Source organism: Bidens hawaiensis, unplaced genomic scaffold, assembly GCF_021521415.1.
Source record: "Bidens hawaiensis isolate Kalapana, Puna unplaced genomic scaffold, B.hawaiensis_p1.1 tig00026613_1, whole genome shotgun sequence".
Classification (NCBI taxonomy): domain Eukaryota; kingdom Viridiplantae; phylum Streptophyta; class Magnoliopsida; order Asterales; family Asteraceae; genus Bidens; species Bidens hawaiensis.
In genome coordinates, this window is record NW_027494278.1 from 155718 (window position 1) to 172454 (window position 16737).

Genomic DNA, 16737 nt, shown 5'->3' on the forward strand with positions numbered 1-16737 from the left:
TTCTGAACAGTTTTGAATTTTAAAGGTTCCGCATATTCGTAAGAATCGAGATATATAAGAAAGAGGGTCTTCGTCGAGGAGACCATGAAATTGAACTGAATTTTCCACCATATAAATGGTGCTTGATTTGAATTCGAAATGTTCGGTGATATCGGGTGGAGCCACTCCAGTGTCGTAGCCTTCGAGAGTTGGCTTGGCATACTGGCTCATGTTTGGTTCATGGTTTTGTGCTTCCATCATTTCTTTGGTTTGATTTTCTCCTGATGTCGTGGCGTCTACTGTCTCGTCTTTGATTGTTTCGGCGGTTTCTGCAGTCCGTTTACGCATTCGTCAACGAAAGAGTCGTTCTGGTTCAGAAATTGGAGAAACAAGCTCAGGTCCGAATGTAGAGTACATACACGGGATTAAATCAAAATTTAAACTATTTAGATTAATCTAAGGGTTAGGCTAAAGTTAAGCTAAAAGTTAGGCTAAGCTATTTTAAAACTAAACTAAGGTATAAGTTAATTAAACTAGAATAAAGGTAATTAAAGGTTAAGGTTAGGCTAGCCTTAAAATAATTAATTCTAATATAGTAACAAGTGAAAGAAAATAAAAAAAGTTAAAAATTTGTACAATTATAAACAATGATTAAATTAAAACTTGGATCGTTCTTAAAAGGTACCGTGTCCCCGGCAACGGCGCCAAAAACTTGATGCTTGTTGTGCGTGTGCTTGTAAAATATATAATGAGTTGGAGATTTAAGCTTTGCACAAGATCGTGTTTTAAATTTATAAAAGTGATTTCTACTCAAACTAAACACACACAAAATAGGCAAGTGTACCTATCGTATATGTAGAATAGTATTGGTAAGAACCAAGTATCGATCCGTGTACACAAAGCTTTCTAATAATGAATCTTCGTTTTAATGTAATCGGAGAGTTTTAATCATTTTGGGTTGATTTTTGAACTTTTTATAAAATATAAATACTTATATATAATATATAGGTGATAAGAAGAGAAATTCTAAACAAGTAGTTCAATTATACGAAGGTTACCATCTAAGATCAAGAATCCACCCCATTGTTCCTTGATGATTATTAAGTAAACATGTGATAAACTTGCCCTAATAATATATGATTGACTATGTTCCTCATTTTTGAGTGAACATATTCTATGACATAATGGTAAATAGCATGCTTATTTTCAAGTCCGTCCTATGCTTAATAGCATGCTACCCCGAGAATGTCAATTTAAGTAGACAAGCAGTTGGTAAAGTAGAACGATTAGGATTGACTTTGATTTCTCAAATACCAATCCTAACAACTTCGAGTGGTTGTAGTTAACTCACACAACCTCCCCATGGTTGATTAGATTATGTTATAATTACACATTCCATTAACATATGATTTCTTTAACTAGCATGATAACCTAAGCAATCATTTTAACAATGTTATTTTATAATTATCAAAACTAGAGAAATAGATCATAACTTATATCTCATCATTTCTAAGTGCAACATAGAGATCCATGTTTTATCTTGAATAATTATCAAAGTATTCTTTTTACCAATTCTAGTTTCCAAGAACATGAGTGATCATGAATGATTTTTAGTCATCAACCTTGATGTATTAGGTTAAAGCGATAAAACATTTCTTCATCAATAGATAATTGCAAAATAACCATGTATTTTACCAAGCTAAACCACATGTTTCATATAATCATCAAGTAAAACAAAGCTTCTTCATAGATTTTAGATGGTAAATGGAGTTTAGCTCATAATGAGCATTGTTGTAAACATTAAAAGAGATGATAATAACAAACACATGATTAAACTAGAACAATCTAACCAAATGTGGATGAATCTTCCTTCTTAATGATGATGATGGATAATGATGATGTTGATGATGATGGATGATGATGGTAACCTACAAGCCTTCAAACTCCTCACAAGATCTTCAATATGAGTGTAATGTGGGTGTTTTTATAAGAGAAACTCGTTTAGAGATCTACTACAAGCACACCAAGCGAGTGCAACTTAAGCCTCTATTTATAGGCTGTCTGGAGAGAGGGGCACGACCCCGTGCTTAATGAGGCACGGCCCCGTGTCTACGTGTCCCAGATGCATGTTGTCAAATCGTACATGATGACACACCACCGGGGGGGGTTGCTTCTGAGGCACGCCCCCATGCTTTTTAACAACATGTGCTTAATTCCATTTTGTCTTATCTGAAGGTGACCACGGCCTCGTGGTTGTGTGACACGGGCCCGTGCTTTTGGTCTTCAGTATTTGTCTTTTCTTGTAGATTTTTATCTTTTCTTGTGTTCGAAAGCATGGGGGCGTGGTTCATGGGGCACGGGGGCGTGTTTCTTGTTTTTCTTGTGTTTTCTTTCGTTTTTCTTTGTCTTTTTGCTTGTTTCTTCGTTTGAGGCTTGGATTTACCTGAATTTGCATTTTATTATGATAAGTAACCTTCTGAGCTATGTTATTTGATAGAAGTTGCGGTTTTTTTAAAGATTATTTGATGCTGAAAAGATGTATAATTTAATATACATTAGTGGGTTCAGATCAAAACGGGCTTCAGGTTAAAACTAAGTCGGAACGAGTTTCACGTCAACACAAATTGTGTTAAAAAACGGTTTATTTGAAATTACTTTACATTTCATATTTGGTTCTTGATTTTTGTCACCGGTAATGCACGTTGAGGCATCCGTTACACGGATGATATTGTATATACATATCGGGTTGCTCGCGTTTAGGGATTGTGTGATGCGCTTACCGACACCGGTTACACGTCTGATGCCACGTTAAACGCATACCATCGTCGGGTTACGCATGTACCGAGGTTACGAGCGTACTAACATTGGTCGCCTGGCTAGCGTATAGTAGAGATACAGATTATGGCACGCATGATGATAAAAATGAGTTGTGACTTGTTTTTATAAAACGAGAATCTGGAAATGATTATAAAACCTAATTACTGGCAGGCCTTGAGTTTCAGTTTGGTTACATCCACCACCGCAACAAAGCTCCAGTTTCAGTTTCAGTTTCAGTTTCAATCGCGGTGGTCTTCTGTATTACTACAAATGGCAGAGAAGAAGTCAGTCACTCACGTCATCTTTGACATGGACGGCCTTTTGCTCGGTCAGTTAGTTACTTAATATATACATTCAGATCTATTAATTGCCACTTGTAATTTTCATGAAATTGAAGATAGATTGATCTTAAATAAATATCTTATCTTCTTGACGCCAATGCGATTTATTTTTTGTCATTATCAGTTTCACTTAGTTACCTGCAAGGCTGCAATCAGTCATGTATTGTTGACAAGATCTAATAGTACAAAGCACTCTGATGTTGAGGTCAAAGTTAGCCTTAACGATATCAATTTCCAGTCAAGTCTTGCCTTCTGGATTTAGTTGAAAACAAAAACCCCCCCTTTATCTTTTGCCAATTATAACCAGTCTTACTGCCTGCCCTGACTACAAAATTGACTTCTACGTAGTAATGTTAGTGAAAAATTTGTACTGAACATGAACTCGTTTACATTTGTTGCCATCTTTAATTTTTAGGGTCCCTTGATGTTTCTTTTATCTTGTTTGTCTTGCATGTCTCGGTTCAGATCTATTAATGCAAATCATATATACTGTATGTCTCTGTTTGTAATTGCGAGCACAAATCGTTGTAATTTTGATGGCATTGGGGAACTTTGAAGGCTGATTTCAAATAAATAGGTTATCTTCTTGATGCCAAGTAATTTTCCCCGTGTCTGATTTTTATGATCTGACAAGTTATTATCGTACAAGAAATCATGCTACATATTATTGGCAACTTATGCGGATGTTGACAAGATCTAATAGTTAGGATTTAGCTGATTGCTTCTAGTTATGTCTCTGTACATTTAAGTGTGTTTTGCATTTTTTTCTATTAATTGTTACACTTTGGCACTGCAAGCTCTAACGCTTCATTGCTAGAACAAATGCCATGCAATTTATAATCAGCTTTTTTGCATGTTGAGGTCAACCTTAGGTCTTAACAAAATCAAATTCATATTGCTTTGATACGAATTCTCAAAAACATTTATGCTTATCTGTACTCTTTGTTATGATGTTTAGAATGTGTCAATTTTCCTCATACATGTGTACAAGTCCATAACAATGTGTTGGAAGTTAGTTGGTTTGACCAAGTCCATAATAATGTCTTGAAAGTTAGTTGATTGGATCTTGAGTTATAGACTTTCCTTAGAATTGGAGGGTGAATTACGGTTTGAGACAGTCACCTTTACATTTTGAACCCATAGCCCTTTTGGATAGATGAGGTATGTATGGACCAAGTAGTACTATTGTTTGTTTGTTATATTAACAATCTGAATTGATGGGTTCGTGGGCCTTTGTTTAGACCTAGGTTTTAGTTGAAGTCAAAGAGAGGAGATGGGTGCAGCTGTACAGGACAGCCAGCCTTAAGCCTAGAAAGTATAAATGTTTTTAAGAATATGATGGCGAGTTAACAGTAACAAATAAAATCAATAGAGTAGATGAGGAGTGGGAATAAGAAGGCAAGCATTTTTCATCATCATATTTTAGGAGGTTGACTTAAGCACAATAAGTAAGTGACTATCATTGCTCATGTTTTAGAAAAGTTCTAAATGACAAAAAGTGGCAACTTATGAATTTTTTTCTTTTCTGAAAGAGTTGTTTAAATAACGCAATGATATAAACGTCAGTAATACAAAGTAGAAGATGTTTAATTGTTCAACATGTAGTGATGTAAGTATGTAACAAGTAAAATGCAAAGCATAAACTAATATAATTCAATATTGAAAAAGAAAATACAGCATTATTACAATAAAGGGGGAAACAAGTTCATTTGACGTGGTGATATGAATGTATGATACAATTGGGTTGAAACGGGCCAACATTGACCAAAAAAAACTTCTTCTCCATTTTTTAAGTAAATAATGCGTTACCTATGATTACAAAAACATTATTTCAGTGAAAATTAAAATCTTTGAACAAAGTGATACAGGAGGTTGCATGCCATAAGTACAGAATTGCAGACTTTAAGGGACTTTCAACCAGTTAGGCCAGTTTTCCCTTTTAGCTAACCTTTTTGGATTTGACTCGTTTAAGATCAAACAAAACTCAACTCAACCCATTTATAAATAAATGGGCCAAACATACCTGTAGTTTATATGTACCAAACATCGAATCTAAAGCAAGAAGTCGTCAATTTTCAAATTGAATCATTTGCTGCAATTGCCATTCTGTTTGAAGATCCAACAAAAACGGATCATTATCACTAAGACCCTTGTAAAAGAACACATAATCCTGATGGCTTTTAACCTACAAACTGATGCTGGCATCATCATCTTCGTCAAGTTCACAACTTGATCGTCTAATATTCTTTTCTTGTATCCTCACATGCCTATGAGTTAAAAGATCATCTCTGTTAGAAACACCTGATTGTTTCTTAACTGATAAGATCAAAACTAAAATACATTTGTCTCCTAATAGAAAAAAAAATGTTTCTCATATTCGAAACCAACAACTTATTTCTGGTCATCTGTATTTACAAATTTTAATGTTTTAGATATCAAAAAGAATAATACAGAATGCTGTGTTGGCAGATACTGAGAAATTCTATACGGAAGTTCAAGAGATTATACTTTCAAGATTCAACAAAACTTTTGATTGGTCACTAAAGGCAAAGATGATGGGAAAAAAAGCAATCGAGGCTGCACGCGTGTTTGTTGAAGAAACTGGAATAAGCGATTCACTCACCGCTGAAGACTTTTTAATTGAGCGTGAATCTATGCTTGAGGAAATGTTTCCCACAAGTGAACTCATGCCAGGTGTCATATTCTTCATTATAAATTATAATCAGTATCTTAGTTCAATATATAAAAGTTTTATCTACGAATTGTAGGTGCAAGTCGTTTAATCAAACATCTGCATGCTTCGGGAGTCCCAATCTGTGTTGCAACAGGGTATGACAAAATATTAATTTTAAATTTTTAAACAATCAATAACCTACCGTATATGCGATTTCAGCACTCATAAACGACACTTTGCACTGAAAACACAAAGACACAGTGAAATATTTTCTTTGATGCATCATATTGTGATGGGAGATGATCCGGAAGTTAAACAAGGGAAGCCATCACCTGATATATTTCTTGCAGCTGCCAGAAGATTTGAGGTAAATCTATTTCCAAAACTGTTGGTATTTTTTTTTATTAAAATAATAATAGTTTAGTTGTTGACAAACTTGTTTCAAATTATGTGGATGAAACAGGGTGAACCAGTACATCCTTCCAAGATTCTTGTTTTTGAAGATGCACCCTCGGGAGTGCTTGCAGCTAAGAATGCTGGAATGTAAGTGCTTTTAAATGACTAAAGTATGTTAGTATGTTAATCCCAAGTCTGTAAATACAATGCAGGTCTGTGGTCATGGTTCCAGATCCGAGACTGGATAGCTCTTTCCATGAAACTGCAGATAAGGTTTTGAGTTCATTGTTGGATTTTGACCCGGCTGAATGGGGTCTTCCTCCGTTTACCGATGCAGCAAAATCAACCTAGGGCGTGTTTTAAGGTGATTGAAATTGTGTCTTAGTTATTGTTGTATCATATTTTATTGTTGGATACAGTGGACGGTATTGTTTGCTGACCGGCACCTTTGTTAATTTGACATTCATAACCATGAGGTAAACTTTTAAGTACATTGCTATAATTGTCAAAAAATGGAAATTATGTTGCTGCTATTTTTGATGATTTTCAAAGTACGACTCATGTTGTTGGTAAGTATGTGAACGTGCGTTGATAATTTGGTTCTCCTATGATGTTTTACCACAACTTTTGACTTCTTAAGACAGTTGTTTAATTCTCAAGACATCAGTTTTCAATAAATAACTTTTAAAACAGTATTTAGGTATATCAATCAATCAATCATACCCAGTGAAGTCCCACCGACAGCGAAGCTATAAGTAGGGATCATACCCAGTGAAGTCCCGGTATTTAGGTATATTTATATGAATTAAGAGAAAATGACCGTCCCATAAGTTTAGAACTTATAAGCATTAGAAATGATGGGATGTGCCAAATGTTTTTCAAATTGTGTTGAACCGTTTCGAGTTTTTGGTTACTCTAGTATCTCATTTAAGTGTCCCAATGGGCAAGGAAGAAAAGCCGTGCAAGTAAAGTGTTTGCACTGGTCAGGTGTGTGGTCACCCATCTGATGAGTTAGTAACAAAATGAAACTATGGACACATAGATTAACGGTGGTGCCACTCCCTCTAGTGTAGTCTCACTCTCCGAATTGGGTGGCGACAGGCGATTGTTAGTTTGGAGTTTCTCAAACGAGTTATATAAGAGTGATTACATAAATCGATTCCTTTCATATTGTAAAATATTTACTTTACTAAACTGACTTTAAGCATAAAGTTTCATAATCAAAAAAAGATAACATATAAACCTCACCAGTGCTACTATACTAACAAGAATTTGCTTTTACAAAATTGTAAATTAGTTTCATTGTTGTTTTTTTGATCTAAATATAGTTTAGTTTGAAGACAGCAATTTAACTATCTATATAATTACCTATTATAAAATCCTAGGTGTCGCTCTCAGATTGTTCCCCTCATTCTCTAGAGACACCAGATTGTTTGATTTATAAATGGAGGATTCTCATGCATTTGACCCGAATTCACGGATATGGATCTTACCAAACCCGGATAATCTTTAAATGAGTTATAACATCTCATTTATTTGTAAAACTATTTCATAATCAAACAATATTTTCCGCGGGTCATGGGTCTCACCAAACCCGGATAACCATTAAACGGGTTATAACATCTCATTTTTTTTGTGAGATAACCCTTTAATTATCAAAGAATAATTTTTCACGTGTTATGGATTTTACCAAACTCTAATAGCCCTCAAATGAGTTATAAGATCCCATTTATTGATAAACACTTTCATCATCAAATCCTAATTTAATTTAAGGATATTGGTTTTTAATACTATTAACTTTCACTCATTGGACAATAACACTCCCAACTTACGATTTGTCTCTCACCACTCCCAACTTGTAACTTGTTCTCTTCTAACACTCCCGAACTTAACGGACCCTAACTCCGTTAGTTTTTTTTGCTGATGTGGCATGTTTTTGTTGATTTGGCATGCTATGTGGAAAATCCATTATTTAAAAAAAAATACAAAACCCAAAAACACAAATACTAGGTATTATACACACACAAATGTCTATGTACACACGCACACACATATGCAGACACAAACACCGCCACCGCCACCGCCACCGTGTACACCGCCACTGTCTACATCATCACCACAACAAAACTCTACCACTTCCGGCGTCTATTGCCAGCTTCACACCACCGTCATCCTCATTTCCTTCATTACCAGCAGTGGTTGCCGCCGAAAAAACGCGGTGGCAGTGGCGGCGGAACTCGCCAGTCTCCTTAATCTTATTATGCAGTTCCGTTACTTAATTGTATTGTCCTTTGTGTCTTTGTTGTTAAAAAAGCACCGCCAACAACTACATGTGAATCTAACAAGTAATCTTCAAGTGTCGTCGCCACGTTTTTCCGGCAAGTTCTGCCGATAATAATAGAGTAGCAATTCGAGGTGATAAACATTGTGTTCTACTTGTTTCTTTATTCCGATTGAAAGCCCTATGCTAATGTATTCAAACCGTAAACAAAAGAATTTAATTTTAGCAAAGTATGGTCTAGGGTTTGGTGGTGATGGTGAAGGCAGTGGAGGCTGGAGGCGGTGGTGGAGGCCGATGTGGTGGTGTAGACGATGGTGATGGTTTGTTGGTGGTATTTGTAATAGTGTGTATATATGTCTATTTGTGTGTGTATACACACATATATGTGTATGTGTGTGTACAATATTTGTGCTTTTGGGATTTTTTAAAATACTGTATTTTCCACGTAGCATGCCAAATCAGCGAATACATGCCATGTTAGCAAAAAAAACTAACGAGGTTAGGGTCTGTTAAGTTCGGGAGTGATAGAAGAAAACAAGTTACAAGTTGGGAGTGGTGAGAGACAAATCGTAAGTTGAGAGTGTTATTGTCCAATGAGTGAAAGTTGAGAGTATTAAAAATCAATATCCCTTTAATTTATCTGTTTTACATGTTCTCCGTTGCTGGTCTATCATCTTCATTGTCGGTTAACTTCCGATACTACCCACTATCGTCAACTACATCAACGCCCATTTTTTCATTAGACAAATATTTGTGTTCATGTTTGTACATTTAAAAAAATCAACATACTCGTGTTCGTTTATGCTTGTTTGTTAAAAATCTAAAAAACCTAAACATCTCAACTGATAAAACCCAAACGTTAAAAAATATAATAACAAACTAATATATATGTATTAAATTAAAACAAAACTACGCTAAAAAATAAAATAAATAATCATAAAATAGCAAAACGATTACAAACAAAACTTTAAATAAACTTCCGTAACACGGGAGGATCAAACTAATAATTCTATAAAGGCATAGTCTTTAAAGATACGATAGCATGCTTTTTATTTGGGTAGAAGACTTATTTTAATTTTGATGCATAAACCGTTTTATTATTTTCTTCTCCCTTTCCCGTGTATATTATTATTCTTGAAATAAACATGATAAACACTTGGATAAACAAGAAACAAGATTTGTATAACAACATTACATAAGTAGCTAGCTATATTTAGCCTTATAAATTACAAGAAGAAAAGAATATGCAGAAAAAAGAATTCCAAATTCTGACCGACTGACTATAAAGGATCAAAATTATAGTTGTTCATAAATTCCCCTCACTCTTCTTTATTTTGCTTTGCTTTGCTTTGCTTTGCTTTTATTCATTACCAGACATCACGGAGGTATCTTCCTGACATTTGTAGATTCTTCACATACAGCTCCGCTTTAGACGAGTCCATACTTCCCTGAAAATGCACGAAACAAATTATACACCGATCATGTTTAGCCCATAAACTGAATAAAATTATAACAAACAACTTCTAATTTTCTTTAATCTTGATTCATTATTCATGCAGTTACATAGAAGTAATTTAGGACTTCAAACTTCCACATTCTTTGTTTTCCAATTCGTCGGGCTTGTTGACATAATAGAAACCAGAAAAGTCAACTTTGCACATCTAAAATCTGATTAGTCAACATTAGCCCATTCCTAATAATTGCCATTATAATATAAAAACAAAAAAAGATATTCATGGAAATAAAGACAAATGTATGGTACCTGTTCTTGCACAATGGTGTGAAGGGTACGGTGTACATCTTTAGCCATGCCTTTAGCATCACCACACACGTATAAGTATGCTCCCCCGGAAAGCATGTTCCATATATCCGAAGCCTGCAGGTCCCATAACAATTAATATTAATTAATAAAAGAATGCTGTACATAAATTGCAGTTTCTCAATCTTTTTCTTTTTTTTTACCTTTTGGGTCATTTTATGTTGCACATATTCTTTAGTTGGACCCTCACGCGAGAAAGCAACATCAAGCTCAGAAAGCGCACCGTTCTCCACAAAGTTGTTCAGTTCATTCTCATATATGAAATCCTAATTTAAAAAAAAAAATATTATACAGGTTAAGATTTAGTTAAGGAATAAAAAGCTTATATATAGTTTGAATTTTGAAATTACCACTTTACGGTTTCTACAACCAAAGAACAAAATAGATGACCCAAGTTCAGTTCCAGCTTCCTTGAGAGCTAATCTTTCTTGAAGAAAACCTCTAAACGGAGCCAATCCCGTTCCAGGACCAATCATGATAACCGGGACTTTTGGGTCAGCTGGAAGTCTGAAGTTTGATGTTCTAACAAAAATAGGCGCCCAACTGCAATCTTGACTTTCGGTCAAAGGCACAGCATTCTGAAATAATTAAATTAAACCACCAAACTTAGTCAACAAACTAAAATTTTATTAACAATTTCAAGCTTTTAAAATTGTTGAAATACCTTCATCCAGGTTGAACAGATTCCCTTGTGGATACGGCCTGCAGGTGTTTTCTCGTAAACTAATGCACAAGTAACATGAATCCTGTTGGGTGACATCCTGTAATAATAATAATTCATTAACCACATGAAATTAATTTGATTAATCTTTTTAGCATATAGATTGCAATTTATAAATTTACTCACTTTGGAGAAGATGAAATAGAGTAGTATCGAGGCTGCAAGCGTGGAGCAATAGCAGCAAAGAAAACCCCGAGCGGAGGCCGGGCTGACGGAAAAGCTTCCATGACTTCAAGAAGACTTCTTTGCTTTGCAATAATCCAGTCAGCATATTCATCCTAAACAGAAATATAAATAAATAAATAATACCAAGTTAAGGAGTGATGATGAATAATGATATGAAGGAAATTACAGACCTTGCCCTCCCGAGATGCAAGAAATCTAAGGCGATCAGCCTCAGTGGGATCAGAAGCATGAGCAGCTAGAGCAAGCAAAGTTGACTTTTTGGGAGAAGACAACAGATCTGCATAATTGGTCAATGCTTTTCTTAAAGTGCAAGGAGGGAAAGGCGGTTGTAATGTGGGCCCAGCGAGTGGTGTTCCATCTTCATTATCTGTGTGTAAAGAGAAATAAGTATCTGCTGGTAATCCAATCAGTCTCTCAGCTTCCTCCACTACTTCAGTTAGGTTTTCACAGTACACACCAACATGATCCCCAGTTTCATATCTAAAAATTATACAAAAATATTAATATTTAGTAGGTAAAATGGGAATATTAATATTGTAAAAGTCAATAACTTACGAGAGTCCAGTGTGAGAGATGTCAAATTCTAGATGAGTGCATGACCGATCAGATTCAGGGGTATGAAGCTCTTTTTTAACAGCCACATCGGATCTTTAAAACAAATTAGAATTACAAAGTTAGGTTATATGGATGTGAATATGTGATAAGGTTAGAGCACAACATAAAGTTATAAGCATTTGTGATATACCTGCACGGATGTTGAGCATCATGAACAGCATGGCCATTAGTTTGACTATGATCTTCAGAAGGTTTGTCATGAAACACGACCCGATATTCAGGAATGGCGGCTGTGTAAGGAGTAGCAGCGGTTTTGTCATCTTCATCACGAAGCAACAGATCCAATTCTGGCCACACTAACTCTTTCCTGAAGAAGAACATTTGATAAAATGTTATATAAATTCACATTTTTTATCAATATATTATTACCATTTCTTAGTAATACCATGCAGTGAAATCATCTTCAATTGATTGATCATCATCACCGAGGCCTACTGGAACAAACCGCTTTGCGCCTGAAAATGGCGAAAACAATAAGCATCAGATCAATGAAAATCAAATCAGCATGAATTGAATATTTGATAAAACAGTATGCAAATAAACACACCCTGCTCTGTGAGACCCTCATCAACCACTATGGCAATCTGCATACACGGCACACAATGACAGGAATCCACAAATTAGTTTAAATACAATCATCAAAAAGGCAGCAGCATCATTCATATTTATGATATATCATTCACCTTGTTGAAATGCTCATATTGTCTGTTACCAAGACCAAACACACCGTAGTTAAGTTTTTCAAGCCAAACGCCTTTCTCATCTCCCTACACAGACAGCATCAAATTTCGAATCAAACCCTAGATCTTAAAGACATAACTTCAATCCACAACATTTAAAAGTTACCTCAGTAAACCATTTATAAAACCTTGCAGCATTATCTGTGGGCTCACCATCTCCATATCTGCACCACAGAAATTTCATTCAATCAGTAATCCATCACCCGCTAGGTCTAAACAGATGTCAGCTAATTGGATGGATCTACAGTCTAAAAGAAAGAAAGAAAGAAGGTTACGTGGCGAGGAAGAAGAAGGCGTAAGTCTCCTTCTTAAGCTTCTCCGCATACTCATCATCATCAGCGGCATAATCATCCTACACATTAATTCAATTCAATTGGATTCCTATTATCATAAACTTAACCGATTAAAGTGAAGACTGACCAGATCAACAGCTTTAAAGACAGCCTTTTCGTATCTTGCTTTCGCCTCTTCGAAAAGAGCCTGCAAAAGAAAAGGAAGAGAGGTCAAATTGAATATAAAATAAAATAAAAGTAATAATTGTGTTATATATTGACGACTTACCTTAGCGAAGCCTTCAGCGGTTCCGGTTTGAGTACCGAAGAATATGGTAACCTTCTTCTTACCGTCATCCACCTCCTCCACGTGTCGCTTGGGCACAACGATCTTGGGCGGTTGGAGCTGCTTAGCGGACTTGGATCTGTTGAAGACCAGATAAACGAAGCAGCCTACAAGCACGGCAGCTGACGTGGTGAGTAAGAGCAGCAGGTCATGGTTCTCGAAAAGCATAGTCAACGCCGGCGGCATCGTTGAATCCAATTGGCCGGCGATTGAATTGATAAAATTAGTTGAAATGAGTTATTTATTTTCTCTCTCTAGGTTAAGTTAAGGTGTTTGGGGTGTTGAGTTGAGTTGAGAGATAGATACGTGGGGGTTTTAAGGAGGATGGAGAGTGAGAGGCATTGACATTTGTTAACATACATGATACATCACACCGCCTGCCAGACCAGACTAATGGTCAAACTTAATACTAACCATGCTTAATTTATATTTTTATATTATTATATATATACAATTTTATAAAACTTTTGAAAGTGTTGTGTATTGTATGTAACATTTGCTTCAACTTTTGTGCATCATTATCTCCACTAATTTTAATTATTATTGTTTGTTCAACATAAGTGATTCTAATATGTATAAAAACACAAACGAGCTTTTAATGAAGAATTCAATTGATGTGGTGGCAAGTTTAGGGTGTGTTTGGGATTCCTTACTTAAATGAAAAAAGACTTCTTATTAAAAAACCTTATTAACTTATGAATTTTTTATAAGAAGTCTTAAAAAAATGTTTTGATCAGCTTATGTGTTGGAGAAAACCTAAATGACTAAAAATGACACTTTTTTTAAAAGAAGTGTAATAGGTTTTGAGAGTTAGAAGGGTGTAATAGGTAAATCAAACACATTAAGTTAATAAGTTAGAGATTCCTAACTTTTCAAAACCCCTTTATTTTGTCTTGCCCATAAGTTAAAACCCATAAGGCCTTATGATTTGCCAAACACCTTATACACCTTGTTAACTTTTCAAAAAGTTTATAGGTTATAAGTTGATAAAATTAAGGATTCCCAAACACCCCCTTAATCAAATGTGAAGTTGTATGTCTCAAGTTTGACCCTTTGATAGTTTGGTTTATGTGTGTTATTTCTAAATGCAAATGTTCAATATAACATCTATTAAATTTTATTAAATTCATTTTGTTTTCTTTGAACTTTTTTTATAAAAGTTAATACGGTATAAAAACTATAATAAATTTAGTTTTTTTTTTCCAAATTGTTTTTCTTATGTTATTGGTCAATATGACACTTCGTGCACGGTGCAACGTTTTACATTTACTTTTCATTCGGTTTTCTTAATGGTTAATGAAAAGTACTTGTCGTGCGAGAGGAGACGATGAGGGATGACGATGGTGGTGGTGACGTCTTCATGTTTTCGAGTAAAGTGGATGTGTGAATAAACAATTTTAAACACCTGTAACACCCCGTAACCGCAGCGGAAACGTAAACGGGATGCAACAGACACATCTGATATCAACAGCATTGCTTATAAAGAAAACACCACTACATTAATTTACATCATATTACATTGTTCCGAGTTTAGTTCCCGTCTAGGCGATAGCACATAAGTTTTACCAACATTACATTATCATATTTAATACAAAATGATCACTAAACTTCCACAAATAGCAAGCATCATCAAGCATGTAGCACTTACTCCAGTTTGGGAGTACCTAGAATGCATGTAAAGAAAACAGGTCAACTACGAATAGTTGGTGAGTTTCACTAATTTAAATAAACAGTGATAAATCATTATGATAATCATATATTAGAGACATCTGGGGACACTGTTAACCCAGTACTGTACCCATTCCAGGGGCAATGTTAACCCAGAAACACTTCTAGAGACATCTGGGGACACTGTTAACCCAGTACTGTATCCATTCCGGGGGCAATGTTAACCCAGAAACACTTTCAGGGACATCTGGGGACACTGTTAACCCAGTAATGTACCCATTCCGAGGGCAATGTTAACCCAGAAACACTTTCAGGGACATCTGGGGACACTGTTAACCCAGTAATGTACCCATTCCATACGATTCCCGTACAATCAAATATTTATAAATACACGCAAATCCATGCGTTCAGTATGTACTTAAACATTTAAATAATAACATGCTTTCCGCCTCGGGAAAATATTTGAAAACAATTCAGAAAAAGGGGCTCGTGAAACTCACCTTATCGTAGGCAATTTAGTAATACAATACTCCAGCTACTAGTCCAAATCTGTAATACGATCCCTAAGTTCGTTACTATACAATCACTATTAACATAACTTTAACCGTGTTAACCGGTACATCTGGGGACACAGTTAACCCAGTACTGTACCCGTTCTGGGGGCAATGTTAACCCAGAAACACTTCACCGGACTCAGATTGTGATATCGTTTAGAGTTCACTAGTCAGATTTACTATTAGTCATTTTCCCGTTTTGCGTGCCTAGCACGGTTATCCATTTTTATGTTTCAAAAATGAGTTTGGTCACACACGACCCGAAAATAGTTGTTAATTGATAATTTAACTAAGTTGTGAAATTAGGGCTCGGTTTAGATGTCCCGATTGGCCGCGGGACCCGTTTCCGTCATTATCGTACCGGAAACTGTTAAATAGGTTAAAAACACTCAAATCATCCGAATTATTTTCGGATGATTCATTTTTACTTGATTAACTCAATTATATGAAAATAGTTCATTTTTAGGGTTTTTATACATCAGTCAGCTCGCTTATGCGAACTTTACCGGTTTACGCGTTTTAAGCTTTAAAAGTTTGTTTTAGCACAAATAATTATCCGTTTAGCCTCGGATCTTGAAATTTTGCAAAAATCACTTTTTGACAGTGGGGAATTTTATAAAAATATTTCCAGAATTAATTTTTATATTTAACATTTATTTATCTATTTTTAAACACCATTTAAACACTAAATATGTCGTAAATACCAAACAATCTTAGAAAAATCCCAAATTTTCCCTGAATGACCCCTCCCATCTCCATAGTCCCCTGTAATTTTTTCAGAACCAAAATCCCTTTTTAAATGCCATTTTCACTAAAACCGAGCTAGAAAACTCTAGAACTCGTTTAACCGAAAAGCCTACTTAGACTTCTCCAAATGACCTCAAATTTTGTGTGTGACTTATACATGTTATAAAACGCTTATCTGAAATTTTCATGAATTTTTCATGATATTTAACTATTTTTCACCAGTTTTTGCCAAAACCGAGCATTAAATTCACCAAATATTCATCCTTTATCCAAAAATTACCAAAAATTCACAGAACTCATATTTTCATGTGTAGATCATCCCTGTAAAATTTCATAACCTAACTCTACACGAAACACAATCTGTCCAAATCACAACCCTTATACAAAAACCGAACTACCTTGAGTTTCTAGCTTCAAACCGCAAGAATCTCGCTTTCTAGCCCTTGCTAGCAACTAGATACAACACCTACAAGCACAATAACACCACACCAAGCAAGTTACACCCACAATCAAGCCATTTCTTTCATGGTTTCGGTTATGATATAAAAACAACGATTTAACCGTAAAAATTCGTTTTTGGT

General features: G+C 35.3%; 2 protein-coding genes across 2 annotated transcripts; one reads left to right on the plus strand and one right to left on the minus strand.

The window, feature by feature from the left end:
• Positions 1 to 3066: 3066 nt before the first annotated feature.
• On the plus strand, positions 3067 to 6679 carry LOC143573706 ((DL)-glycerol-3-phosphatase 2-like). The gene is made up of 6 exons (XM_077058512.1): positions 3067 to 3124; positions 5607 to 5831; positions 5906 to 5966; positions 6031 to 6178; positions 6275 to 6354; positions 6420 to 6679. Exons 1-6 carry the CDS (start codon positions 3067 to 3069, stop codon positions 6556 to 6558), a joined length of 711 nt encoding a protein of 236 aa, XP_076914627.1. The 3' UTR covers positions 6559 to 6679.
• Positions 6680 to 9743: 3064 nt separating this feature from the next.
• On the minus strand, positions 9744 to 13400 carry LOC143573703 (NADPH--cytochrome P450 reductase 2-like). Its single transcript, XM_077058510.1, has 16 exons — positions 13131 to 13400; positions 12990 to 13049; positions 12845 to 12921; positions 12676 to 12733; positions 12513 to 12596; positions 12377 to 12413; positions 12215 to 12284; positions 11960 to 12136; positions 11770 to 11862; positions 11385 to 11694; positions 11155 to 11306; positions 10972 to 11068; positions 10658 to 10885; positions 10451 to 10573; positions 10251 to 10364; positions 9744 to 9936 (listed from the first exon to the last, which is right to left on the minus strand). Exons 1-16 carry the CDS (start codon positions 13371 to 13373, stop codon positions 9856 to 9858), a joined length of 2004 nt encoding a protein of 667 aa, XP_076914625.1. The 5' UTR covers positions 13374 to 13400; the 3' UTR covers positions 9744 to 9855.
• Positions 13401 to 16737: the final 3337 nt, after the last annotated feature.

Bases quoted from the DNA above. Each gene is read 5' to 3' on its own strand.
- LOC143573703 (XM_077058510.1), bottom strand. From the start codon at position 13,373: ATGCCGCCGGCGTTGACTATGCTTTTCGAGAACCATGACCTGCTGCTC. The intron at 12,414-12,512 runs GTGAATGATATA...CCGTGTATGCAG, and splicing joins AATATGAGCATTTCAACAAG to ATTGCCATAGTGGTTGATGA. The intron at 10,574-10,657 runs GTAATTTCAAAA...TTTTTAAATTAG, and splicing joins GTTGTAGAAACCGTAAAGTG to GATTTCATATATGAGAATGA.
- LOC143573706 (XM_077058512.1), top strand. From the start codon at position 3,067: ATGGCAGAGAAGAAGTCAGTCACTCACGTCATCTTTGACATGGACGGC. The intron at 3,125-5,606 runs GTCAGTTAGTTA...CTGTGTTGGCAG, and splicing joins CATGGACGGCCTTTTGCTCG to ATACTGAGAAATTCTATACG. The intron at 5,832-5,905 runs GTGTCATATTCT...TACGAATTGTAG, and splicing joins CACAAGTGAACTCATGCCAG to GTGCAAGTCGTTTAATCAAA.